The 27928-nt window shown below is 44.8% G+C and overlaps 1 protein-coding gene across 1 annotated transcript in view; it reads right to left on the bottom strand.

Annotated features, from left to right (window-relative positions):
- The window catches only part of arhgap20 (Rho GTPase activating protein 20), a 35530-nt gene extending 8406 nt beyond the window's left edge, over window positions 1-27124 (bottom strand). The window contains exons 1-13 of the mRNA XM_037110523.1: window positions 26822-27124; window positions 23552-23637; window positions 14818-14994; window positions 13084-13233; window positions 12406-12447; window positions 11963-12047; window positions 11725-11802; window positions 11001-11067; window positions 10326-10523; window positions 5988-6178; window positions 5011-5175; window positions 4004-4113; window positions 3376-3565 (exon numbers count right to left, since the gene is read on the bottom strand). Coding sequence (XP_036966418.1) covers window positions 3376-3565; window positions 4004-4113; window positions 5011-5175; window positions 5988-6178; window positions 10326-10523; window positions 11001-11067; window positions 11725-11802; window positions 11963-12047; window positions 12406-12447; window positions 13084-13233; window positions 14818-14994; window positions 23552-23637; window positions 26822-26899 — 1617 coding nt within the window. The 5' untranslated portion in view covers window positions 26900-27124. The remainder of the gene's footprint in view (window positions 1-3375; window positions 3566-4003; window positions 4114-5010; window positions 5176-5987; window positions 6179-10325; window positions 10524-11000; window positions 11068-11724; window positions 11803-11962; window positions 12048-12405; window positions 12448-13083; window positions 13234-14817; window positions 14995-23551; window positions 23638-26821) is intronic.
- Between the last annotated feature and the right edge of the window lie 804 nt (window positions 27125-27928).

The raw sequence follows: 27928 nt of genomic DNA, 5'->3' as shown, positions 1-27928 counted from the left end.
GATGAGCAACCACTTTACTTTAAAGACGACCGTGGGATAGAAGAAAAACATCTTAAGCTGCAGCCCGGCCTGTGTTATCGCACAGAAATGTCTGATTAAAATCATTAAAGGAAACACAACATGTTGATTGTGCAACTCATGACATGGCTTGCTGAAATACGAACCTTCTCAGCACCTCCTGTCTATTGTTTTCACACTTTCACCCCCGTCATGACTCTCGTTTTTTTTTCCCGTTGTCTACTTCCCTCTCTTGATTCAGTCTTTTCTCACCTTTCACTCTCTCCCTTTCTTCCAGCCTTCCTGCCTTCCTTCAATCACTCATGCGGCATTCCTCTCTGTCATCCTGAGTGCGGCTACGTGACACACGGCACTGTGAGACGGAGCCTGTGGGCATCCAGGAGACTTCATCTCCATCAACAGCTCAAGAAACAGCTTTTTTCTCCTTCTTCCACACAAAAGGATGTTATCTTAATTTCTGTCTCAACACTCAGACTGCAACAGTATAGTACACCACAGCAGGACACGTAGAGCACGCACTATCTGCACATCTGTGTGTGTGTGTGTGCATAAAGAGGTGTCACAGCTGTGTGTTAGTGGGTCAGAAGTTTGCAAAGGAACATCTATCAAGCAGTCTGTGTTACATATCTCTATCTTCTATCTGTTACTGTACTGTGGCAAAGTTCCTGTGAGTAAAAAAAAAAGAAATCTAAACAGAGAAGAGGAAAAGTTTGGTCCGCGTTTTTAGAACCAAGCTGAAGAGAAAAACAACATTATTTTGAATGATTTGTCTCTCTGTCTCCATCCTAAGTGATACACAGACTAAAGCTGTATTTACCTCAGGAACTCCTAAACGGCTACGTTCGGCCAAAAACATTTAAATTATATGCTGCATGAAAGAGGCAGGGACACTGAGACTCAACTGAATTGGCCCAAACGGAGCGTTTACGTGTCTCCAGACGAGGTTGGAAACCAGCCATTACACGGCCAGGGGCCCGCGCTGGCTTAAATTGGCCCCGGGCTCCGACCGCAAGGAGGGAAATGTTGAAATCTCACTTTGTTATTTTTCAAAGTTTTTTCCCAGAGAAACGGCCGCCTGCGCTCAGGCAGCACACACAAACAAGCAGTGTGTGAGAGGGAAAGTGTTATCAGGGGGGTATTTGTGAAAGAGATATTTAGGTATTTGTGGGTGCTGAGGGTATCTGTGCTGACAAGTGTGTGTGTGTGTGCGTGCATGTTCGCACGTGTGTCTGTGGAGTGAAAGGGGAGAGTGTTCCAGCGACACAGTTTTCCGCTAAAGCACACACTTGGCCTCAGGATTCTGTAGGCAAATTCTTTGCGTGTTTTCTCAATGAACCTCAACCACCTTAAGCATATGCACACACACGCACACACACACACACACACACACACACACGCACACACACACACACACACACACAAATACACACACATACACGTTTTTGAAAAGATAAGCAAACCAGCCACCCACAGAGATTGTGTGCAGCTCAATTGCTGTGACTTTCCAAATAGGCCACAAATCAAAAAGCTTTGTGTGCTCTGTGTCTTAGCCGCTACACAATGGGCGAGGGTGGGCGAGGGGGCTTTCCTCTGTGGGCTCTGGCAGCAGCCAGCGCTGCGGGAATTAAGTCATTTCAGGTTAACCTGGCAGGCTGAGATATGAGGGAGAAAGAGAGCAGAAGTGTTGCTCCACTGCTAAATTAACTCCACAAAAGTATGATCACAGTAAGAGATTCTATGTCAGAAAATATTCAAAATATCCATATACTAAAAGCTGTTCCATGTTTTAACTTCAGGAGCACTCATGTCCAATCTGTCGGCTGCCTGTTATGATCAAGTGTCAGGACATCTCGATTGGGTCAAAGGTTCTGCCGACATATTCAGGAACAGCTTGACTGAAGGATGAACATAAATTAGATCAGAGAAACAGCCCAACAGGTGAGTAAAGAAAGGTAAATCAGTAAGGTTGGGAGGACTAACCCTTTAATGGTGCCATAATCTACTCTAAGTGGTTAAGTAGAAACAAATATTTTCCTGTGTGCTTGTTGAGAGTAAGTCAGCGTGAAACTGTGAAGCTTTTCCTCTTTCCTGTCAAGTCTTGCTCTAAGCTCGGGGATTTCAAGCTCAGCGGCGTGTAAGAATGTTGTGATTTCAGCTTACGAGTGATCGTCAGCCATGACATGTGAAAGTGACTCAGCGTGTGTGTGCGCACGCACGTGGGTGAGGCTGGTTGGGTGTGTGTGTGTGTGTGTGTGTGTGTGTGTGTGTGTGTGTGTGTTACAGCTCCTCCTGTGTTAGTGGGTCATCTCCTGCTCGGAGGTCAACGCTCACATCTGCAGGGAAACCTTCAGTATGCCGACAAACGGATCTCAGGCTGACAGAGGTTGAGTGTGCATGTGAACACGTATGTGCTCACACACAGTCGACTCGCCTCCGTGCAATCTAGACTTTCTAGCTCGACTGTCTGTCTCGTCGCGTGTGTTTCAGACATCCCAGCAGCACGTACACACTCACGCTGAAGCTGCCTGCTACGACTGTTCCACTGAAATGTTAAATTCCTCAGAGTGTGCACACCGCCTCAGCAAAACTCTCTATAACAGATACACACACACACACACCTGTTCAATACACCTATTTGCTTTCTTGTCGAGACTTAGATGACAAGATTGATACGTGCGTTCATACATGTACATTCAACAAGAAGCTGGAGGCAACAGTTGTTTAGCTTAGTTTAGCAAAAAGACTAGAAACAGGCTTGCCTGGTTCTGTCCAGAGGCCACTACATCTGCCTACAGGCATCCCTGAAAGTTACACATTTTCACATTGTATGTCATTTGTTGAAATCTGCACAAAAACTGAAAGTGGAAAAACAACAATTTGTGGTTTTACAGAGAATCATCTGTGGGCCTCATTTTTCTCCATAAGCAAAGACTTCTTGGAGCCGCCTCCTGTTTCTTTCTTTTTTTTTCTTTTTTTATCGGCTGTTGCTCAGGAGTTAGAGCGGGTCATCTAGTAATCAGAAGAGTGCTGGTTTGATACGCGGGTTAGGATTTGGGTTAAATTTGAGTTCACAATGTAAGTTGTGGCTTTATTCAACATTTGATAAATTGTGTCACTGAGAAAAAGATCAGTGGATTAATCAATGACGACATGACTTTTGGTTGCAGCCCTATTCACATCGTACTCTACAGAGGAAGCCTGTTTCCTAAAATGTCGAACAATTCTACTTAATAAAATCATCTACAAGATCCAAGATTACATTTTTAGCACTAATAGCCAACAACACCCTCTGCGTAGGTAGGTGTGTGTGTGTGTGTGTGTGTGTGTGTGTGTGTGCGTGCGTGTCATCCTCCTCACCTTTTTTGTGCCCTCCCCCTCCATCTCGGGGGTGCTCGGTGCCGGAGCCCAGAGCATGCTGGGTGCGATGCAGACGGACAAGTTGAAGGCGTTCATCTGGTTGTCGTGGGCATTGCCTTGGATACAGTGCAGCACGGCGATCACGTGTCGCAGCAGGAGCAGGTTCTCGCTGGGCAGGAGGTGGAGCAACCTGAGAGAGAGGAGGACGGAGAGGGAGGAAGCAGAGCAGAAGGATGGTACATGACTACAGCGACCGCAGAAAACATCCTGAAACACCCTGTGTCTGGTCTTCTCTCTCACAGTGTGTGTGTCTGACTGTGTGTGTGTCATGTTTTCTCCACAGGAGTTCCTCCGCAAGCATTTTCAGTGTTGCTTCCATGTTACTTGTTTTTTATTTTCCCAAGCAGAAGGAATTTAGTTTGTTGTTCCGAACCGATGCCCTCTCTCAGTCTGTCTGTCTCTCTCTAGACATTAACTGAGTGAAATTAAAGGGAAAAAAAACCCTGCTGTCGCAGTGAGGTGCCGGGCCGCCACAAGACAGACCGACACAAACAGTAACATGTTGTGAGTCACTGTTCTAAAATTAGCGGAGGGACATTCATTTGGTGCCTGGCGATGAATTTCCTACCTCTGGACAGCCTGCATCCTCTCCTCTGCCGCCTCCCCGTCCATCACCTCCATCCACTGCTCATACAGATCCACACTCAGCACGCTGCCCGGGACATTTCGCAGGAAGTCCTGTGTATCAAGACACATCATGTCAGTTTATTAACTGAATTTAATGACAAGCTCAAACACGCCATACAGCAAATGGTTATTTTCTTCATCAGATACTTACTCTGTATTGGTGACGGCTGTTCAATTAACTGTTTGACTTTTGGTATTCTAGTTGGATTATTTCACTCAGGGCTGACTGTTCATGTGTCGGATTTTTGAGCTCACATCATGCATTATATGAGCTGTGTCCAGCAAATGTTTTTACATTTTTACTTTACCCACAGTGCCATGTACAATTAGGTTATCTGGGGCATGAGGCACCTTGAGGAATTAACAGAAATAGCCATCGAGGTAAAAAGGTCAAAAAGTAGAAGAAGCATAAAAAAAGACTGTGGAAATGAGAGCAAGGAAAATATATATATATATATATATATATATATATATATATATATATATATATATATATATATATATATATATATATATATATATATATATATATATATATATATATTTATTACACCTTGACTGGGAGGTTGCTTTCCATGATACATAAAAAGGATCCTCCAACAACATTATTATAACAGTGTAAAATAATTAGAGATCATTCACTGTTTTGTCTCTGGTCATGTGTCCAACTGTGCAGGTAGCACATAACAAAGCCTGAAGCACCTCAGATGCTCCCTGGATGCCCGGCGCTGCAGTGGCTCTTTGGCCTGGATGCTGAACAATGAGCACCTTGTGTGTGTGTGACTGGCAGCCTGCCTGCCTGTGCACAGACAGATTATCCTGTCTGGACTTCTGTGACTTTGGACGCACATCAGTCGCTGCTGCTGCTTTCTGTTGTCTGGTTTCAAACCAGTGGAACAGGGCAGAGCTGTGTGTGGCTGACTGTGTGTGTGGTTTGGACTGTGTTACCTTGAGGACAGCGGCGATGACGAACACGGACTGGTGTGAGATCTCTGGGTCTTCGGCACCACTGTCCAGTCGGTCCCGAAGCTCCCGACAGGCTTTGGCCCCAGCTGACCTCCTGAAGACGCCCCTGGTGTACGGCCCCTCCAGGTACAGGAACACCAACATGTCCTAGAGGGCAGGCAGAGGGAGATGGAAGGTTACCCTCCGTGAAGGTCTGGACATTATATTTGTCAGTACTCTGAAAGGGACAGAGGACCTTAAGTTTTCAAACAGCACAGAGAAATGAGCAGGCTTTTATCGCTGACGCCTTCATTTAATGTTTGACACCAAAGGGCTTCATTTCTCAGAAAGCCTGCCAGAAGTCCAGAGATGTTTCACACCAAAGGAATCAAAGAGACAGGGATTAAGTGAATTTAGCACCCTCAGCCCCTGCTGTTTCTTTTTGACTCACCATTTCCTAGAATCGGAATCTGATTTGAGCGAATAGGGTGAATCTGTCTGAGTTTCTGCGGCTTCAAATGGGTTTTCATTATTACGCAGTGATTCGTCAACTTGGATTAGAGTTGATCCAATTGTAAACTACCAAACTTTTTAAAAAATAAATACTGTAGTTTATTTCTTTCTGTCTTCAACCAGTTCGGCCTGTCTTAAAAGATTCTTCAAAGCACAATATAGCACAATAAAAGAGGAAACATTTGTGTTGATTGTGGAATCAGGATTGCTTAATCAACAGACTGAGGTTTCACTTCTCCACTACCTCCAGCACGTCCATTACTTATTTCATTTGTTGTTCAAAACTTAAACAATCTATCTGAGACATAATGTATTGCAAGCAATGATAATTCTGACAGAATCCACTTCCCGACACCACTGCATCTCCCTTTCCCCAAATACACCGCAAACCCCAAATCATCCTCCGACCCCTCCAGACGGGGTCCTGACCCCCTCTTGCTGGCCTGTGTGACCTGCACCCGGCTCACCATGACAGGCTTGGGCAGGCCGGGCTCTGCAGTGCAGACGGAGCTCAGGGGTCGTCCGAACAGCCGTCCCTGAGTGGGGGAGAGCGAGGTCGGGGACAGGGGCAGGCCGTCCAGCTGTGTGTTGGAGCCTTTCCAGAAAGGCCAGTTGATCAGAGACCTCTTCCTCTTAAAAGTCTTCTGCTGACCGGGCTCTGTGGGGAGAGAGAAGGAGGAAGAGGTGAGCTGCGGTCTCAGACGGAAGCGAACTGCTGCAGCTTGAGTAATGCATGTTGAAATCACTGGAATGCAACTGCCAGCTGGAGCCTTTGAAAATGGCTTTGTAATATTTATTTTTTGCGCTCGCGGAGGTTGTGAATTGTTTAGCAGCCTCAAAGTCCCCCGACGGCGGACTTCATCCACACTCACATGAATGCTCGGTGTGTCCACGCAGACACAGAGGGATGTTGTTAAAGAGAAAGACACATTTAGAAAGAACCACTGATTCAGAAACATGTAGACGAGGGAGAACCATTTGAGGTTTGAGTGTGTGCGTGTGTGTCTTTATCCATACGTGTGCTTTTGTGTGTGAAAGCACATATGCATCTAAAGGGCTCTGTGTGTCTGTGACTGAGTCTGCCTTGTTGAGCGTTCGCCCAGCGTCACAACGTCTACCTGTGTTGTCTGTCGCCTGCATGTCCTCTGTGACATAACCGCTCAGCGTGTCCCTGCCGTTATGAAACTGCGTGCTGTGCGTGTGTTGAAGCATATGATAATGAAGACGTACAGCAGACACTGTTGCTGGTTAAACTAATCTAGATCTAACCAACAGGGGGGACATACTCAAAGCTGTGTTGCCCTCAGGTGAAATACTGTGGAGAGCAACGATGTTTAAAGACACAACTACATGGTGAACTTTCTAGTTCTAGTATGAATACCTGATTCAGTGTTGTGCTGACGTCTACATTAATCAATCGATGTGTGAGTTGGTGGACAGAAAATTAACTGATTGATTAATAATGAGGGTAATTTATCCCATACTATGCCCTTTTTTAGGTTCATATTTGGATTCTGGGTGTCTACTAGAAAATGTTTACTTTATTTAATGTTCATTGAACACGTTATTTTTCTCATACTGTCCATTGCTGCACCACCTCCATTCACCCCCCGACTGAATGTTTCATCTCAGCTCCTGCTTCTTTAAAGCCCCCCTCCTAGAAAGCCCAGTCTGCCCTGATTGGTTGGCTCTCAGACGCCTGAGCAGGTGCCATCCACCGTGTTTCTGCATCAGCTGCATCACAATGTTACAGAAGTCCCGATGGCTCGTTTTGAGGTGCAGCTTCTCCGTGGATCCAGTGTTTGGACACCTTTACTGAAATCTCACTTCCTTAAGCAAAATGACGAGCATTTGCTGGTTTCAGTGTCCGAATGTGACAAATTGCCTTTTTTTAATATCATTTGGATGAGAAAATATTCAACAGATGAAGTGATAATGAAATCTTTAATTACAGCACTCCTCTGGACTGCCTGAGCTGCTGGTGAAGTCTGTAAATTTACTAACACTGCAGTAAATCTTTTAAAGGGCCATTGTGGTGCAATGGAATTGTAGCAACTCTGATCTGCAAACAATCATGAAGTGATAACATTTATGTTATTAAGCGACTGTGATTTATATCCGAGGGTGGGACTCTCCTAACAAACGAGGAATTCTTTCAGTGGGTGGAGGAGCCGACTGCACAAAAGGCCAAAATACATGGCATACCTCACATAGATCCATTATTTGACGCTCTCTGCTGTGGCGTCTCGCCCAAATACACTCTGGAACAAAGTTCAGCATCAACAGCGTTGCCGGGGCTGCTCTGGCACTTCTCAGCAGGCCTCGCCATCATTGGAAAAAAAACACGACCTTGCTGTAAATCAGGCGTTACATCATTACAGCTTTCTAGTGAGGGAGCAGCTTGAGAGAGGGGGAACGAGGAAACAGAGACAGACTGGGTGGGCAACGTCTGTCATCCTGCTATAATCTTCTGCTGGCGCGTTACAAAAACAGGTGGTCGATGCAGTGTTTCTCTTCATGGCCAATAAAACATAAGACTAGGTGGGACTTGTTGAGGAGCCTGGGTTGTAATCATTTAATGGGAACTTCACATGATTAAATCAGTGTGAGCGTCTTTCCTCACCTGAACCAACCGCAGTCATGTCACAAATAATAAGCATTTCTAATAAAGGAAACTAATAAACACGATCCTGTTGATAGAGAAGCCTGGTCACAACATTTTGCCATGGTACCTTCACCTCCTGATCGTTCTACTCCACCAAAATGAGTCAAAGTAAGATCTGTTTCGAGAAACAAACCAAACCTTAAATGCTCAGTTCTTCCACACTGACCTCCATTCATTCATTCCTTTCGCTCAGTCAGAGTCTAAATGTTAAAGAGGTTTGTGTTGGTGCTTTGGGTCCCCTCACATTTTTAGGACATGGACTGATTCGGAAGGTCAGAAAAACATTCAGTCTTCACGCTGCCTCCACAATATGCCACAAAATTGTAGCACTTTGGTTAGGGATCGCCAGCGATGCTACCACAACAGTGGAGGTACGGAAACTCAAGTCAGTCTCTGAAGCAAATGCAGCCTGTTGCAATAGCGTGTCTTGCAAAAAAATACCGGTGGGAAAGAAAATAACCTCACCAAAGTCTCGAACACTCAGGAGAGAATTGCTTGCAGGGATTGTTTGAGAATGTATCCCATAATAGAGGGCTTCTGCCAGGGCATCCACTCAGTAAACACACATGTTTGTTAGTGTTCATGTTGGGTGTGAGCGATCGGGCTTTCATTGGTGGCGGCGGCGGCGCTGCTATGGAGCAGTTATGTAAGACGCCATTATGCTCAAGGCAAAGCTTGTGGTTGGCACACTGAAGCCTCCTTGACTGGAAAACACACATTTTTTCCCCTCAACCTCTCCTTTTTCCACCTCGATCTGTGTCCCCATTACTCATCCCTGTTCCTGTCCACTGTCCTCACTGTTTTTCTTTCTCCTGCTCCTCATCGTTTTTGTGTCCCTCTCTCTTTTGCCGTCCCCTTCTCATTCTCTCTCTCTGTTCATTTTTTCTCTCCATGTCTCAGTCTGATGTTTCTTTTTCCTTCTCCTGTGCTGACCTTCAGGCTTACTCAATAGCTGTGTCATCTCTTTTCACTTTCCATCTTCCTATTCTCACTCTCGTCCGTCCCCTCTGGGGTTTCTTCCTCTTTGTCTGTCTGGTTGTTATTCTTGTTTTGACACTACGTCTCTGCTAACCCCTGCTGTAACCTCTCGTCCGCTATCGTCTCCTTTCCCACCATTCACATCGCCTCATTTTCCTCCCGCTCACCTACTGATTCATCCCCTGCACCAACAACACGACTATACGTCTGAGAGTCAAGAATTTGCACAAACAGAGTGAAATGGTTTATGTAAGTGGAACAAATTCAGAGGAAGTACTTTCTGTTCTGCATTAGTACTTCTCCATCCTCATATTTCCTCCTGTGGTTTCATAGAGAATTAGATTTATGGATGGATTCCTGACACTGACCAACCATCCACATGAAAACCTCAGCTGTCATGCTGATGGAAAGAACGCCATCATTATTATTATTATTATCATTCTGCTACTTGTGACGGCGCATACCTTCAGTGCTCTCACTTCATCTTCACTCGGTGCATCAAGGTCCACGAGCAGATGGCCACTGATCAGAGTAGGTATATGATCTGTTTTCTCGCCCTTTTTGCTCCTCGCCTGTGTTAGTTATCACTCTTGCGGATTTAAGTCCTTGTCTTCTGCTCTGTCTTCGTCTGTTCTGTCATGCAGCTCCTGTTCCTGCTCCTGTCTATATCCCTGTTTCAGTCAGTTGTTGTTTCTGTCCATCTGCCATTTTGTGTCTTTGGCCTGGGATCCCTTTTGTTTAAACTTTAACAGTCCACTGGTCTAACATTGCACTGTTCAACTCATCACGGACCGTTTCACAACGAATGGTAAAAAGATCAGATTTTACGGAGAAGGTAAAAAGCAAAACTGTCACGGTTGCCTTAAGAAAATTCTGGTGCCTGCACTCACTCGCATGACAGATCAATCATCATCCGTGTTATCAGCTGTTTTTTCCCTTCCACTTAGCACCAGATATAATCCCCTGATTGTTGAAAGTGCTTCAAAACTTTTACCTCGCAGTTATTTGACGTCACATGCAAACAAAGTTGCCTTTATTTCTGAAACACTTATTTGTGTTCTGAAGAATGTCTCATGACTCATCCCAAAATGCCCTCATGTGATCTCATGAAAGGGGGTCTGACCCCCAGAATGTGAACTACAGTCATGGCTGACGGTCTTACCTATGAGCGGAGACTGCACTGGGACGACCTTGCTGGGTTTGAGGATGAACTGGCACTGTGTGTCTGGTGGGAGACACTGGTCCAGCAGCAGCACCCCTGGACAGTCTGTGGGAGTTGATGGATCCCTCCCTGCTCCTCCACCACCGCTTCCACCGTCCCGAATGTGGCTCATCTTGATGCTGAAGGGAAACTCGTGGCCTGAATGGGAAGTCGAGGTCCAGAGGTTAGAGGTCACTTGTATGTGCAATCGGTGCATGTGCCATGAAGGCGAAGCAAAAATATGACACAAATGGGGGCAGACTTTGTGCCATGCAGCCACGAATCAGCAGTTTTGAGTTGGGATGCTCAGAATTCAGTGTAAACTACAGAAAAAAAAAAACATTATAGTGAGGGACTGTAACAGAGATTCCACTGTGATAAAAGATTAAGTGCCCTGAAACGCTCCCAGATGTTGAGTTTTTGTTGCACAGCAGACGCTCATAGAGTACTGACCCCTGCTGTGGTATTCCAAAGTATTCATCATTATCTAATGAATTCACGAATGATAGAATAGTGCAAATACATGCACACTGATATGAACTTAGCGCTAGAGTCAATCAAAAAGGTAAAATTGTAGTTTTTTCTAAACAATTCCAGACATATTTTACATAATCAGTCTATGCCAAGTGTGCTCACCAATGAGAGGGTATGGGGGGTCGTCCTTACTGGAGCTCACCCACAACCGGTGGTCTTTAACGCAGCCCTAGACAGAGAAAAGAAGAGAATCGGGTTTAATAAATGTGTCCCATATCTAAAAGAAAAATTCTGCCTCTTTTCCTGCCGACATTCATTCATGCACATCTGCGGTGTAAAAACGCCTCTACAAATGCTGTTACAGTGCAGACTGGTTTGGATCTTCAGCCACTGCTGTTTGCTGATACTCTCAGCAATCAGGTGCAGATGTTTAACAAACCATAGTCTACAGTCTAGGTTACGTTTTACATTGTCTGCGACTCTTTAGCGTCACATCAAGTATAATCACTGGATATCAGACACTTTAGTCATTTGGTCCATGTCTCAAGCAAGACCCAATGTCAAGTCAAGTACCAAATCCAGTCTGCCCTCCTCACTGCAGTCTCACCAGTGGAGAAAACCTGTCTAATACAGATATCATTTGCTAATTTATCAGGCCTGATCCAAAATAACGACAAAGAATTGAATTTCTACAGTAATTAATGTAATAAATAAATAACATAAATACATAAATAAATGCAATCAATCAAAAAAAACCCTCCAACAGTTTTAATTCGTGAAATACAGTACTGACTTTAAAACCGCCATAAAAATACATTTAAAAAAACATAACACATCTGGACACAGACAAGCAAAGTCTCGTCAACAGCGGTCAACGGTTACTCACTGATATGCCAAACTGCAGCAGAGCCATGCGGATGACATCGGTGGTGCTGTCACTGTTGCTGACCGCAAGCGTCTTGGCCTGGTGGAAACATTTTATGGAAATGTCTGGTTGCTTGTATGTTACATAAATGGGAGCGAGCGAGGTCATTAATTACCCACTTAGTGACAGACCAGACGATTGAAACAATATTTATTTTTGTGCTGATTGAAGCAATAAAAAGGAAAGAAGAGGCTCTTACGTAAGCACAGTTTCCAATGTCCTTTGCAAATATCTTCAGAGGAACAGTCTTGGGGTCGTCCTTCTCTTTACCCTCAACTATCCGACTGTGTTGGGGAAAAACAAAGGAAAGATGTCATTTGAGTATAAATGAAGTTCATACGGCCCATCCAGGCCTGTGAAATGGGAGACAAACATTTAGAGCTGCAAAAAAATGAAATTGTTGTAGGTATATGTTTCCACTGTATCTGATGAATTCATTGCATAACGTCTGTTTGGCCAGCCAATTCCTGTTTATTCACACCGTGTTTATTCTCATTTATGATAAACAGGCTTCTGTCTAATCACCACTGTTCCATCCAAATCAAAACGCCCCGTAAGGACAATTTGATTTGTAAGATTATCTGTGAGCTAATCACCAAAACAAACCATTGCAAAGCAGCAGGGGAACAACTAAACATTTACCTTTTGATGAGTGCCAACCACTTGTCCTTGAGCTCCTCGGAGCTGGGGAGAGAGTGACGGGAGATAAAAACATCATCAGAGTAAATCATTTTAAAAGCATCAGTCTGTTGTGCCCTGTTATGTAACTCCGCCCGTTAAAACCGCAGACTTCGCCTCGAGCTATGACTGGATTCCTTCTGATGGAAAATGTAATGAGCGGGTGTGATTAAGGACGAGCGCGCGAACGTCATCGACGAACTTCACATGTACAGCACGGCATATATGAATGTGTTTTGCATGTGTGTTGCATGCTTGTGCTTGTTGCGCGTGTGTGTCTGTGCTGCCTTACTGCAGTTGGGTCGCGCAGCTTTACAACTGGGAACTGCCTTTGCGCTTGAGGGTTTAGGGATTTTGTGGTTTTGTGTTCAGTTCTTAGTTCCTGTCCGTAGCGTGCATTACCGCCTCAGAACACAGTGTACTCTTATAGAAGTGCACTGGAGTGACTCAGATAGGAATTTTAGAAATACATTTCGCGAGCTTGGCATTAACAACTGTCAGGCAATGCGAGCAGATGTACTGAATGGAGTTATATAAGAGGAAATGAAGTGGTATTGAATTCCTCCTGTTTGATCAAATTAAGATAATCTTACAAAGTGTATTTCACTTTCCTGGAGTTGCTCTGTGTGTGACTGTGTGTACCTGAAGCTGGCCACATAGTTGCAGGTGGGCCAGCCCATGACGAAGCTCCTGTCTGGGCTGGTGCTTCCCTCACACACCTCCTCTATGCAGCTGGCCATCCACATCTCGCACACTCGGACTTGGGCCTTCACTTTGAAATGAGTGGGAGACCTGCAGACAAAACAGTTTGATACATTGTGACACCAGACTAGAGCTCCATCTAAGAGTCATTGTCATTGTCTGTAATTTGTCTTTGTCTCTTGAAGCCTAAGAAAACAGTAAAAGAAAATACCCAGCACACTTTCCCCTTGCCTGACATGACATCTCCTTGTTGTTTTTTAATTTAGTTTCATTTACAGTGATCAAAAACAGAAAAATGCTCATCACATTTGAGTGAATGCAACCAGCAGTAATGTCGAATGGACTTAAAACAAAAGAAATTCATCAGGTTTCGAAATTCTTCCATCTGTTCAATTGAAGCTGCAGTATGCAATAACTTTACTTAAAAGCATCCAAAAATTAAGTAAAATAATCAGCAGAATGTGATTAACAGTTCTGACATCCATGTATCATGTTGCACAGGTATAACTTAGCATGCTAACAAGCTATCTCCAACCCATCCCAGCCTAAACACCAGCACTACCCTAGTTCTCCCAACCAGCTATGGCCAGTAAGCTGTTACTCTAGCCACTTGTTTCCTTGCATTCATTTTGAGTAACAATTTGATTCCTTATAACTTAAAACAACTAGAAATCTTTGCATGAGAGAAGCCCTGAGAGTCTCTGTAAAATACTGTAAAAATACTACTTACACTACTTATAATACTTTGTAAAAATAAAAACCTGAAACTTCCTTATGAAGGTGTTCCACAGGGAACAAACTGGGGTCCCCGTCTATTTCAACCAAATTTTCTTCGTAAAGCATTCTTCAATTTGGTCATCCCTCAAAAAATTCTTTATACAGATTAGAATTATTAAAAGAGCTGGTTTTATTTTCAGCACTGTAGCCCAGACGTCAGTAGAAGTTTATTTATCACCGGCTGCATCTGTGATTACAGAGGGACAGACTCCAAACGCACACATGTGGCGTACACACACACACACACACACTCTCCCTGCTGTTACCCAGATATAAAAGCACACAAACACACATCATTTAACGTCTCCTCTTTCTCCTCTGCAAACACGCACATACCAACACATTCCTCCAAGTCACCCTGTGTTCAGCCGCAATGTAATAGCCAATTATACAGCGTCTGCTCTGCGCTGGGAGAGGTCAGCTCCGCCCACTGGCACATGACCACAGAGGTCCTGCTGTGTCGTGCGTGCGTACAGTAAGTAGAGTACACAGAGCTTTGTTTCCCTCTCCGCATGTCTGTGTGTTTATATGTGTGTGCTAGTGCATGCATGTGTGTTTGTGGACTTCAAAAACATAAATGTGGTCTTTAAGTTTCTATTTTTGACGGTGTGTGTTGCAGTTTGCGGGTGGGGAGCCCCGTGCTGCAGGCCAGTGTGGCTTTGATCTGGGCCAGGCTTCATATGGATTTAATTGGCTGAGAAATAATTATATAGTGGAGAGGGAAAAAAAGGAGGGAGAAGTGAAAGAAGAGGAGAAGTGAAGGGAAAATCGGAGAAGGACAGACAAACTGATTTTTGCTATCAGCTTTTTAGAGAGGGTTATTTTTCCTGCTTGTGTCAAACAACCACATGCGCAGACGCTCGTCCGTTCTCTGCCATTTCACAGAAGGACACTTACTTGGCCTTGGCGACGAGCAGAGTATCAGTGAAGAGAAAGAGGTGCCTCTCCTGGGTCTGCAGGCCCGTCTTCAGTTGTGACTGAGCATGACCCAGGAACACACGGCCCGGACACTCAGCCAGGAAGGCCTGGACAAGGGGACAGGACTCTGGGCTGACTGGCGTCAGGCAGCTTTCCCTGAGGGACAAAAAAACAAGACAGACACACAACGGATGAAATAAACTGGTGATCTCCAGAGAAGCGGTGTGAGCTCTGGATGTGTTGTCGAGGCATGCTACCAGACAATTGTTTTTGCACCCCAACAGTGGATGTGACTGGACTCAAATGAAGGACTATTCTATTTATATAAGACGATATTGCAAATTTGCTTTAGCTATAATTTAGCTATATAAGGGAGAGAGAGATGGCTTGCAAATAATCACGTTTTCTTCATCATCCTAAACAACCACTACAAAATGTCTCTTGAGCAAGGCACTGTGCCCTTATCAACTGTGACGGTACTGCTGCTGAGTGACCATCAATGGAAGACTAGAGCAGCTCTGTAAATTGCAAAACTGTGTGAACATGCAATAAGTCACCACAGAAAAATACATCTCAATACACAGCTGATGTGAGTCAGCTTACAAATTGCAGTCAACGTTCAATAATCTAAAGATTCGGTGGTTGCAGAGGAAAATTTTTCAGCAAATTCTAGAAAGAGCTGTCAAATCAACACGAATAACCTTGAACTTTTCGTATTTGACTCTATGTACCTCAGTGTTTTTACGGTACCAGGGGATTTTCCGAGAGTACCGAGAGAGGAGTAGCAATGCAGCAGCGACTTAAAAATGAAGCCATGTTGTGACGAGCCAAACTTAGAAAGGCTGCAAGACTTTAATAACCAAAATAGCATTGGAGCCTGATTCAAATCCCCATCACAATATTTACCTTATCATTTCCTGCATTTCCTGGGCTGATTCCTCAGAGTTGCAAATGCACAAATAATCAAGACTAAATTAAGGTGGAATTTTTGGACCTGCAGCGCAGTCGTTTGTCTGCAACTGTTTGATGTATTATTGTTTGCACCATCAGTGTCTCTGTAAGCTCTGATCATCCAAAAAAAAAAAAAGAAACAAGTTTGTATTGTTTCTCTACATTGTCCTGTCCTGTTTACTTTTGTTTCCTCTTTTTCTTTTCCCCATTCAATACAGCACTGGCTGTTCGAACTCAAATTGTCTGCCTCGTATCTGTTTCCCTGCTGTCAATCTGAGCCGCTGACGGACAGATGAAAAGAGGGCAAATGTTGGGAGGAAGAGGAAATAGTTGGAGGGCACCATCCTTTCCTGTTTACCCAGATAAAAGAGCTAAATCTCCACTTACACTCACATATACACATTTCTATCTCCGTCTTGGCCTTTCTGTGTACACAAACATGCGCACTCTCACGCATGTACACACCCACGTCTTAGCATAGTTTCTGTCTCGTTCCCTCCTCTTACACGTGAACATCCTCAGTACCCAGGAGGCCCGCACACAGCCACACACAGTCCCGCTGGTAACACTTCCAACAAGGCATCCAGAAGTGGTCCAAGTCTTTCTGGGAGGGGGCTTGGATTCTTTCATACACCAAGAATCCCTCCAGCTTTGTTGTGTAATTGATTGGTTGCGCAATTAATTAATGAAGAACAGACCACTTCGCTGGAGTGCTTCCCTTTTGTGTGTCATCCAAAAATAAATCCTAAGAGACCCGAGTCAGTTCAATTAACAGAGATGAATGCAACCAATTAGGTGCCGATCCTCGGTGGGACGGGTCGCCCTGCAAGAGGCACCGTCTGGGGGTAAAAAAATGGGTGATGGGTGGGACGTGAGGATCGCATCTCATCGTTTTAATGCTTCATACTGTATTAAAAACATCACACTGTGTGGCAGTAACAATTGTGGAATCTACAACTGCAAAACAACCAGCTATTGTTCCTGGAGAACAGAAAATATTTTCCATTTGGCATGCTGTACATAAATCACGCACCCTGCCAGTGCTATAAAATAAGTATTCCTTTCTTTCTTTGCAACAACATGCAAAGATTCATTATTGGTGTGACAAGGCTCCATATTTTTCCCATCACTTTTGTCCTCATCTATCCTAAGAAATTCTAGTTCAAAATGAGTCCTCTCTGTTCTCGGCATGTGAAAACATCTATGGGTTTTCTCGATACGGCAGTAAGTGCCCTCTTAATGTTGTGTCACATGCGAGTGCAGGAGGATTGCACAGGGCTGAAAGACCACCGCAGAGGGACGCTCGGAGGATTTTCAGGCTCACCATTACAGAGCAAAAGTCTCAGAAATCCCCGCTCAGTTCATCAACACGTCTTCCTCTGTTCTTATTGTCAACGCGGGACCGGGAAATGCTCCTGTCACCAGAGCCCACACACACACACACACACACACACACACACACACACACTGATGCAAACACACAAACCTTTCCTGTAAAGCCCTTTTCACATCTCGCTGCCCCTAAAAAGACAACATCTTCCGTATTCACCACGCATCCCTCCCTCCTGAATGGGAGATTGACAGCTGAGCCGGCCGCCCTTTGAATCTGATGGATGTGCAGCTAATGGCTCCATTGTACGTCATGTGATGTTGATAAATTGAGTCTTCAGCCTGGCCGCGCATACATGGCCACCTTTGTAGAGGCACGGCTCTGTGGGGAGAACTGTTGACTTTTTTGGAACACAACGAGGGGCCAGTGTACAATGAACCGCACAACACCGCATACTGATGTCCCAGCATGAATAACCAATCGGCATCAGGCATGATTAGTACATAGAGGTCGATACATCAGACGGTTCTCTATCCTACGACCAGCAGTTCCTAACCCTTTTAATAAGATGCACACCCACAGATCCATCAGACGACCCTACTCTCTCATCAACACTGCCAGTTTTTATGTGCATACGTTTGAATTTCTGTCCAGCTGGATCTCATTTAACTATTAATCATATTAAAGTTGATGTAAAACTGGATGTGACGTCATTTTCAGATGATAGAACAGTTGATGTTTGGTCGAGATTGCATTTGTTCTACCGCAAAAAGTGGTGAACCAATCATCCGTCACTTTTAGTGGCCAATTTCAACAGTTTATCAATTACTTTTAGCTAAATGACTGTCCTATCTGCTCTTTTCCTACTAGTTCTCATGCACTTTTAAGGCTCTAACATAATGAGGCCTCTTTTTCTGCAATTAATTTGCATGTTGGTGTTAGCGTGTCAGTTGCTCCACATAGAGAGCAATCGTTACACACTGAAAAATCATCATCATCTTAATTTTTTCTGAACAAGGTCGTTTTTCTGAGCCTTCCCATAGTGAGACTGGCCTCGACCGATCATGTTGTGTGGAATGGACAATCCCGTCACAGCTCATGACAGTGACGAGTCTGTCTATGTTGTTTAAGTCAGCGCCCTCTATTATATGACAAAGGACAGAAAATTATGAAAACAATTTCCCAAAGGTGACTTGGGACGAGTGCTCTCTGCTGCTGCTGCTACGCTGGATTTACTGACAGAGAACTGAAGCTGATGTATCCATCTGTGTTCTCCGCTGCATTGATTGGCTAGTTTGTTTGTGAATTTGGCGTTTTATTGTATTGACACATCTTAACGGACCCGGACCGAGCCACTCAGTGATGCGGATGAGAATAAGTTTTGATGCAACATATTTTCAGGTGAGTACTTGGCATATTGTTAATCTGACAAGTGGATGTTTTTTTAAACTCAAATCATTAATTCAACTTTTTAAATCAGTTGAGCTACTCCACAACCTTCTCCCTGTATAGGTATGGTCTAAGAAATGATACAAAGTTACAAAATTAACAAAGGCATCATCGTCACTTAGAGAAACCACTTGAGTGGTGGAGACAAGTAGACTGAGTGAGCTGCACCATTCATTAGTACTCAAGCACAGCTGAGTCCTCAACGACAGAAGGATGTGTGAAGGGCTGGGATGACCGAAATAAGTGAAGTCTTAGTCATGGAGAGAACCATGATGCACACACACACACACACACACACACACACACACACACACACACACACACACACACACACACACACACACACACACACACCTGTAAGCATACACCCTGAGGACAACAGCTGGACAAACAGCTGCAACTTTCCCTCGCTCCTCTCTGTCCCTGGCGATCTTTTCTTTAGTCTGTTGACTGCCGACTTTTCCATCATGCCATTTCTGTTTTTTTGTTTTTTTTTTAATCTCTCTCCAGCCGTCACTCACCCATTCAACTAATGTTTTCTCTTTCTCTCTCATTCAGTTTCATCTGTTAAGACCTTGATGCAGCCAACAGCCAGACTGACATCACCTCTAGTCCAACCGAGCAGACTGAGTCCCTCAGGGCAGCAGCGACACACGCTTATATAACTCTGTCCATCTGCTCGGCTTTATTAATAACCCCGAGAAGGACTCTGTGTGTGTGTTTGTGTGTCTTTCTGTATCATCTGTTTGTCTGCAGCTGATGTGCCTCCGGTGGTAAATCTGACTCCAACACATTTTAAGTTTTTATGGCATCGATCCAAGACGAACCGAAAAAAAAAAAAAAAAGAAAAAAGAAGTGAATGAACAGAGGGCTGCTGGCTGGAGAAGAAACCGTCAGTTCGCGGCTTTGTTCCTTACACAACATGTGAACTCTGACTGGGATGAAAACACAGCTAAAGAGGAGAGTCAGAGATGTGACAGTGATTCATAGATGGTGTGTGTGTGTGTGTGTGTGTGTGTGTGTGTGTGTGTGTGTGTGTGTGTGTGTGTGTGTGTGTGTGTGTGTGTGTGTGTGTGGCCAAAAGACACAGAGGACGGCATCGTCAGTAGTTTGACCTCTTTCTCCCAGATAAAGGCCCTCCAGACAAGCAACAATTGGTGGCTCAGTGTGTGTGTGTGTGTGTGTGTGTGTTTGAGAGAGCGAGAGAGAGAGAGAGTGAGAGAGAGAGAGAGAGAGAGAGAGAGAGAGAGAGAGAGAGAGAGAGAGAGAGAGAGAGAGAGAGAGAGAGAGAGAGTGAACGTGTGTCATCATGCAAATTGTAGAAGACATCATTTTGCAAACCAATCTGTACCATCTCCTGACCCACAGAGGAGGCTTTTGTTTATTACTGCAACAAACACAGCAGGAAATATGACAGTTAAGGGATATATTCATATCTGTTTACACTTCAATAATAACGTTTTTTCTATCTGTATATGTTTTCTTGAAAAAGAGATAATGAATAAACTTTGGCCTGCTGTATTCTTCAAACATAGATACATAAGTTAACCCAATTTTAGTGCTGATGATTTGACATGAGTCTGTGTTTTTCTGTTCTTCTTACAGAAATCCTCAAGCTAAAACCTGCAAATAGTCACACTTATTCATATTTGTTGAAAACGTAGGTGCTGCCACTGGAAATTAGATTAATAATTTTTTTTGGAGCCGGAAAACCACAAAACGCACTAAAAAAAGCTAGTCACACGTTTCAAATTGCACGCATAATTCATTGTTACTGAGAATTAAAATAATTGGTCTACAAAATTTTTACTTTTTTTTAATGTAAAATCCAAAGATAAATGCCATCATCCTGCCTACGCTATGTGTGACCGGAAGAGATGTACAGAAAGACTGAAGTAACTAAAGTATTATCGAGCATTAGAGAGATTTTTTTTTAATCAAACTGACTTCACGTCTCCTTTACCGGCCGTCTGTGTTCCCTGGTCCTACCTGACTCCCCTCTGGCTGCCCAGATAATTTCCATAGGCAAACTATACTGTCATCGCTGGCTGACACACAATGCTCTCTATATAGCCAGAGGAAACACACACACACACACACACACACACACACACACACAGAGGATGAGGTCAGAATATTGAAACCTTTCCCTTTTTTCAGCCAGTAAAAGAGAAGCGACCGCGGGCCGTCAGCCATGATATCTATAGCAGAGCTCATTATCAAAACCAGGAAATGTCTTTCACATTACGTGTCAGTGGGTGTGTGTTCGTGTGTATCTTTAACATTTGTGCCTCTCGAACAGAGAGGTTGTTGCGGTGTATTAAAATATGAATGACATCTATGACATGTGTGTGTGTGTGTGTGTGTTTGTGTATGTGGACATTCAGGTGGCTTTTGGATTTGTGTGTGCCGGCGTGTGTGTGTGTGTGTGTCACTCTATGGCGACACCGTGGCTTACAGAGAGTGAGAGTGTGAGGTCAGGGGTGTCAGCCAATCATATGTTTTCATGCTTTATGGTACGACCACTTTCCTCCCTGCAGTATAGATTTCAGTGCCTGTGGGCGAGGGGACCGATACTCCAGCCTGAACCCATGACACCCTGCACTGTAAACCTGGAGGCTGAAGGATGAGGTTATACTACTGGATGAGGTGTGTGTGTGTGTGTGTGTGTGCGTGTGTGTGTGTGTGTGTGTGTGTGTGTGTGTGTGTGTGTGTGTGTGTGTGTGTGTGTGTGTGTGTGTGTGTGGAGGTGATGTAAGTGGCTGAGCTGAAGACCAGAGAGCCTTTCATCACCTCTTGGCCTGATGAGAAAGGCAGGGTGCAGGGAGCAGAGGAGGGAGGCATCTCAGAGATGCTCAAGTTGAAAGCGGAGCAGAAAGAAACGGTGAAAGAGAAAAAAGAAGATAAGCATTTTCCTTTCAAAGCGGCTGCTCCTCAGTGTTAGCTGCTTCGCCTTGCTAACACAGAGCTAACACTGCTAGCAGCCAGCATGATGGTGTTATTGTATCGTATCATCGCTTGTTTCTTCAACAAAAACCACTAATCAAAATAAGTCCCTCAATCTTGAGTCTGAAATTTAACTCTGATGATGAACTGACTGCTGACTCAGTTCTGCAGGCTTATTACCGGGAATGAAACAAGAGCATCACGCCAAAGTGCAACCACTGCCACGTGGCCGAAATATTACCCAGGTCAAGATGAACATATCAGCAAAGATTACTTGTGTTACAAAACCACAATGTGGATCCACCAGGCCGACCGCTTGCTCTGTGAGTCGGCGCTACCCTCGCGAAGAGAGAGGGCCTTAAAGACGTTGAGACTGAAAACGAGGAAACCAAAAAGCCCTCCTGGTTGGGCGAGAGAGGCAGAGCTCGCAGATCAGCCGTCTGTGATTTTTGCTTCTCGGTGGTTCTCAGAATAACACATAGAACAGCAAAGGATACACAATAATATATTAGTTACTTTCCAGCTTTTGCAATAAAGCCTGAGCCAGTGATTTATTTGGGTAAAGAGCACAGCGAGTAAGTCGATGCCAAGTATTGCTGGCAGAACTGATACATCCATTAAAGCTGCATTAACAGGACTTTGGGGTGTTGGAGGTAGAGAAGCCTGGAGAGGGTCTGAGAAGCTTTCACAAACATTTGTAAGTTCATTACAGGAAAGACCAATAACTTCACTAATCGTCCCTAAAACTATGGATCTCAATCTTGATGAGAAAAAAGAAACTTAAATATAGTCACCGCCATGACCTCTCACCTTCACGTCCCATGAGGCACCAGACCACTTCAGTTCACTCTCTCGCCCGCTGCACACACACATCCGCATGCGGACATTAATGAACACCTCACACACTCACTTGGCGCGGGAGGTGTTGACCCCAGGTGCTCCACCCCCGGGATGAGAGGTCAGAGGTTAAGGGTGACAGCTGAGAGTGTCAGGCCCTGGCTCCACACATCCTGAGACACACACACACCGGTCAGACTAAGCAACTTTCACCCGACACTTCGCCTGTCTCGCCTGAGCCTGAGACGTGAGTTGACTATCTTACTTTTTTTTTCTTTTTTTTTAGCGCGCCACACATTCGCGCACAAACACACACCCGCACTGCCCCGAGAGCACTGACCCACTTAACGGCGCCGAGTGTTTCCCTCAGCGCTGGTCTAAATGGTCCGGCCTCACACTTCAGTCGGCCTGCTCTCCCTCTGCAGCCGCTGTAAACTGCCACCAGCTCGCACACACACACACACACATCATAAACATGTCAGACAGTCGCACCGTATCCAGTCTCATCCCCGAGCATTCGCTCTCAAGCGGTGATGGCACAAAAACCTATATTTTTCTGGAGCGTTTTGAAGAGTTTCAGCTAGCGTCCATATGGAGGTCCACCGCATTCCTGAAGGGCTCCTGATGCACTTCCTTTAAAATTCACTCCTGGCTCTCGTTTCTTCATAACAAGCTGATTTTATTCAGACACTGTGACAGTCAGTCAATATTCTTTTTCTCTGAAATCCCCCCCACAAACGCGGCATCTCAAAGACATACGAGACAAAGACTCTAGTAAATAAAGACCCTCCCTGAGGGGCTTGTAATGGCTCATTTCCGAGCCTGTTAAAGGAAGAGGAAGGGGTTTGTGCGATACGGGGGTGATGAACAGCCTGATAACTCGGTGAGAAGTAAGCATTTAAAGCCCCTGTAAGCCATGAATGAGTCGGGGAGGTCGGGCTCTGAGTTCTGTAAAGTCACTCTGAAGTGTTTTTAGTTTGCAGTCTGTTTTAGTCTGTGAACACACATCTCCGAGTCACTCAGAGGAAGCATAGCCATCCTCAGCACTTTCTGGACATCCAGTGTGATGATTTCACAGAGAAAAATCTCTGCTCCGCTCAACAATGATGTCAGAACCACGGCAGCTCTTTGTAGTGAAAGCAGGTTGTGTGTGTGTGTGTGTGTGTGTGTGTGTGTGTGTGTGTGTGTGTGTCCTCATACCTGGAGGTGCTTCTTGATCTGGTAAGTGCTTTGCTGATGACCAGAGAGGGAGCTGACTGTCGCCTCTGGGCCAAGGTCTTCATCTTCTACATGGAAAGAGAGAGGGGAGAGGGGTTCAGTGCATGAGGTCAGCGGAGGTGATGGTTTGCTGGTTTGCATCCGATGATGAATAAAGTTGAGTGTTTACTGAGGGGCGGACAGAATGGTTGCAAAGCTCACAGTAAGCACCGAAACAGAGAGAAAATTTAAGCAAAAGGAGAAGCAGTAAAGAGGAGAGAGAGGGGAAAAGAGGAAGTGAGCGAAATGTTTAATGACTGCTGCTGACTGAAATATAAGTGACAAAGAGCCACTGAAGTCGAGAATAAGTGGCCAGAAGTTACACAAGGTTTATGATGAATCATATATCCTCGCTGTAATATGATAAATGGCGAGCTCCCTCACAGAAAGACATGCCTGTGGCTGTGCAGCTATTTCAATTAAAGTTAATTCATTTAAAACATACCAAAGCCACGTGAGCCCTAAACGTGCTGCAGCTGCCCCCAACATACCCATTCAGCGTGGAAAAGGGTCAAAAAAAAAAAAAAAAGCTAATGGTCGCAGCAGAAATTGAATAAGACTTTGCTTCCGAAACTCATTTTGCAGTGACTTGTGGGTAAATTCCTCTCCTCTTGGAACTGTTGAAGGAAGAATTTGACTCGTGTTATTCCTACGGGCCGGGGTTACTACAGTGCAGCCCTGGACGGAGAAACTAAAGATGGATGGACTTCACTTTTCTTCCAGTCACAGAGTTTCAAAGTGAAAAAAAAAGCAGTAAGTCGTCGTCCCGACTGACAGACAAGTTCATAAAAACAACACATTGTTGAAAAGCACACATTCTCCGTGTTGCGACACTGCTATCAGGACCGCGCAACGTAGGTAAAACACACATATTGTGATTCATTTTGACAGATATTACAATTGCGACATAAGTGGGAATGGCCATTTTTACAGCACAATTCTAATTTTAAGTTAAAAAAAAAAAAATGATGATGTGACGTCTGTCTGGATCTGCACGGAACCAAAATGTCTCCACCTGGAGAAGAGGTTCAGTAGGCCAGGACATCAGTGCAGCACCACAGAACTTATTGTGATCATGAGGCTGTGTTCAGCCCTGATTGCTATGATTCTTTTCAGATCTGGCGCATAGCCATGAAATCGCCTTGACGACAATCCCATCACATCTTTGGGTCAGTTTGAGTGGGTTTTACGGTCTGTGGAAAATGTCAAATCCAGAAAGAAAAATAAATCATGAATGAAATAGACAGTACATATTTGCTGTGAAATCAGGGCCCTAAAGGTGACAGTAACATCTGTAAGGGGACTTCCTTGTTCCTGCCGCAGGTGTGAGGCGATTGACAGGACACAGGAAGTGATGACATGGTGACATGAGACAACAACGAGGCTCCTTGTGAAATTGAAAATAGCGAGGGCCCCGGTGTCTCGCATTACACCGCCGTCTGCAGAATCCAAATAAGATGAACTGACCCTGACTTAAGACTAACTGCACCAGGGTTGTCCAGAAGTCTCAATAAACACCTGAACACAAGCGCCTCCTGAGAGAGAGAATGCATGCATGCAGAGTTTCTGCATGCCTCCTTGAAAGAAGGCATGCAGAAACTCTCCTTGAAAGGAAGCATGCAGAAACTCTGCATGCATGCATTCTGTCTCAGTCAGTGTCAGCACAGCCTCAGTTTTTCTCTCCTCTCAGTGGACGCCGCACCACACTTCACAAACAAAAGAGGGGCCGCAGCATCAACGTCTCGTAGACTCACGAGGCAGATTTTCACTGACTAACAAACACTCCCGGGGATGGAGGAACTGCTGGACATGCTTACAGAAACTTTTGCGAAAAAAAAAACCCCAACAACACAGGAGTAACTGCTTTCTGGTGCCAAAAGTGATGCAAGGTTTACCCCCAGAGCGGTGCTTGTAGTGCAGCAACCGCACTGATTGTGATTCGCCTTTGGCTCAGTTTACAGGAGGAAAAAAACAACTGGTTCGATTATTTTGTGCACAAAATCTCCTCTGCCTTCCTCATCTTTATTCATTTTTTTTTTTTTTATCTTTTTTCTTTCTTTTTTTACAGATAAAGGAAAAACAACAAAAAGGCATTTCAAGGCACAAAACGCAGGCTTGGCGGTATAAGAAAAGGTTTATCTGGGAGATAACAGAGGTTGTGTCTACTTCAAACTGCTGCTGTTTTCTGCCCGCTGAGAGGTGCAGTGACACTGTTCGAACACGCGCTGGGTGGGGGCGCTGTTCACTGCACTTTGACCGACCAGCCGGGGCAGATTCACCTCTCTTTATCCATCAGCGCCTATCAGTGTGTGAGGGACCAAAGCATGAGGGGGGGGGCACAATGCAGAACTGTGACAATGCAGGCTGCATTTACATGAAAGTCCGAGATTAGGAGTCAAATTTAGAAATAAGGAGCTACTCAAAGATAACCGCAGCGGAGGAATCACTGACTCCACTGTCTGATGAACAGATAGTCACAATCAGCACATTATCTGCTGCGTTATTTGGTGCCTTTTCCGACAGCCGAGCCCGGTCACACACTCCTTCATTCTGGAAAACGCAGACGAACTATAGGGAAGTGAAATCGCCTGTCAAAATGGAGATTCTGGGCGTTTTAAATGGTTGTTTAATTTAAGTTTGGGGTTTATTGGAAAGCATCGAAAACCATCCCAAAGGCTGTCTCCTTGTTTATGAAAACCCTTGAATTTAAAACTACTCAAGAAGAATCCAGACGAGTTTTCACCGAGCGACATTCGTCAAATAAGCCGACATCCCGCAGAACAGTCGACAAATGATCAGAAGTAAGGTCTGAAGGAAACAGCTGCTTTCTAATCAAAACACAGCCGCGACAGAGTGACAGCTCACACCGTCAGCCTCGTCAGTAATCCAGTCCAAACTGACCCCGACCTCAAGCACAACTGCAGCCTTACGAGAATAATACAACAACAAAAAACTAATTGATAGAAAATAACCCAATAAAAGCAAAACGGTGGAGATTTTTTATAAAGAAACACACTGGCCTCAGGCCTGTAAACACATCATACTGTGAGGTTACAGGACTGTGATTTGAGTTTACAGCCCCTGAGAGAGTGATTGGAATTATATTAATGCATCCTTGATGAGCGCACCGGGCATCTCGGTGCGTAAAAACGCACACCGTGTCCACATACATCCACCAGCACCGTCAGTCCTACACAGCAGCGTCTGTGGTACCTTTTTGTTGCTTTCTCCCGTCAGAGAGTCGGACCTGTTCTGTCCCATGGTCCCCTGCTGCGGTGACATGGTTTCCATCAAGACAAGTATAGATCCACGGGGCCGAGCGCACGGACTGCAGCCTTACATTCCCAATGACACGAGGGTAAGTCCGAAGTTTATCCGGCGGAGAGGAGGGCTCGAGCCCGAGGACTATCCATGGCGGAGAGGAGCTGATCCGGACGGAGGACGAGGAGGTGAAGCCTGAGAGCTGCGGGCTCCTCGGTGTCTCTGCGTCTGAGCGCTGTTTGATCTGAGCGCGGACTCTCCGCTCCGCCTCAGCTCACCCTCACGCCGCCAAGCCAGCGGCGACGAGACACACGACTTCCGCTCGGGCTTTTCAAAATAAACAGCGTTTGGCGTTTCGGTAGTTTGAGTAGTCGTGATCATTTCAGCGAAGTCACAACGGAAGCAAATCCCGCGTCTTTATTACAGGGAGCCTGTTTCAACGTCTACTTTTAAGAGGTTTATTGTCGTTGTTTATATTGGGCTCATTTGATGCTCCTGCCAAGAAATGATGCATGTAAAGTAATTCCACCAAAAATCACAAATGTGAAGTAGATTCCATTGGAGGAGCTCTGGTTGCAGTGAGCCTGGTGAGGACTTGGAGGTGAGTACACATGCACGGAAGGTGGGAGGTGGGGGGTCATTAGGGGCCAGGTTTGCATGGGGGCAGTCATCTTGGAGATTTGCTTCATTTGGCCCGTAATTAACAAAATTATGACAGCAACGGGATACTTCAAATGACACTGTTACTATATAAATGTAGCCCCTTTTCTCAGCTTTTCCTTCTTTTAGTGCACTGTTTAATGTAATGTACAGTAAAATGTTTGATGCTTTCTGTCAGATTTTTGTTAGATTGAGTTTATTTTGCATAAACACATATATTTTGCAAATTTCTAGTCTTGTATCTGCTTTATCTGTGCTGCATTTCTTTTGACTTTAATCTGAGTTATTTTTTCTCTTTCTGTCATAGTGTTTTTTAACCATAAATATCAAACAAACTCCTACCCAAACCCTGACCCTAACTTGATTTAATATTGCAGCAGAAAGGGCTTTAGTTGGGCG

This window comes from Acanthopagrus latus, chromosome 9 (assembly GCF_904848185.1).
Source record: "Acanthopagrus latus isolate v.2019 chromosome 9, fAcaLat1.1, whole genome shotgun sequence".
NCBI lineage: Eukaryota > Metazoa > Chordata > Actinopteri > Spariformes > Sparidae > Acanthopagrus > Acanthopagrus latus.
This window is presented reverse-complemented; position numbering and strand designations above follow the sequence as displayed.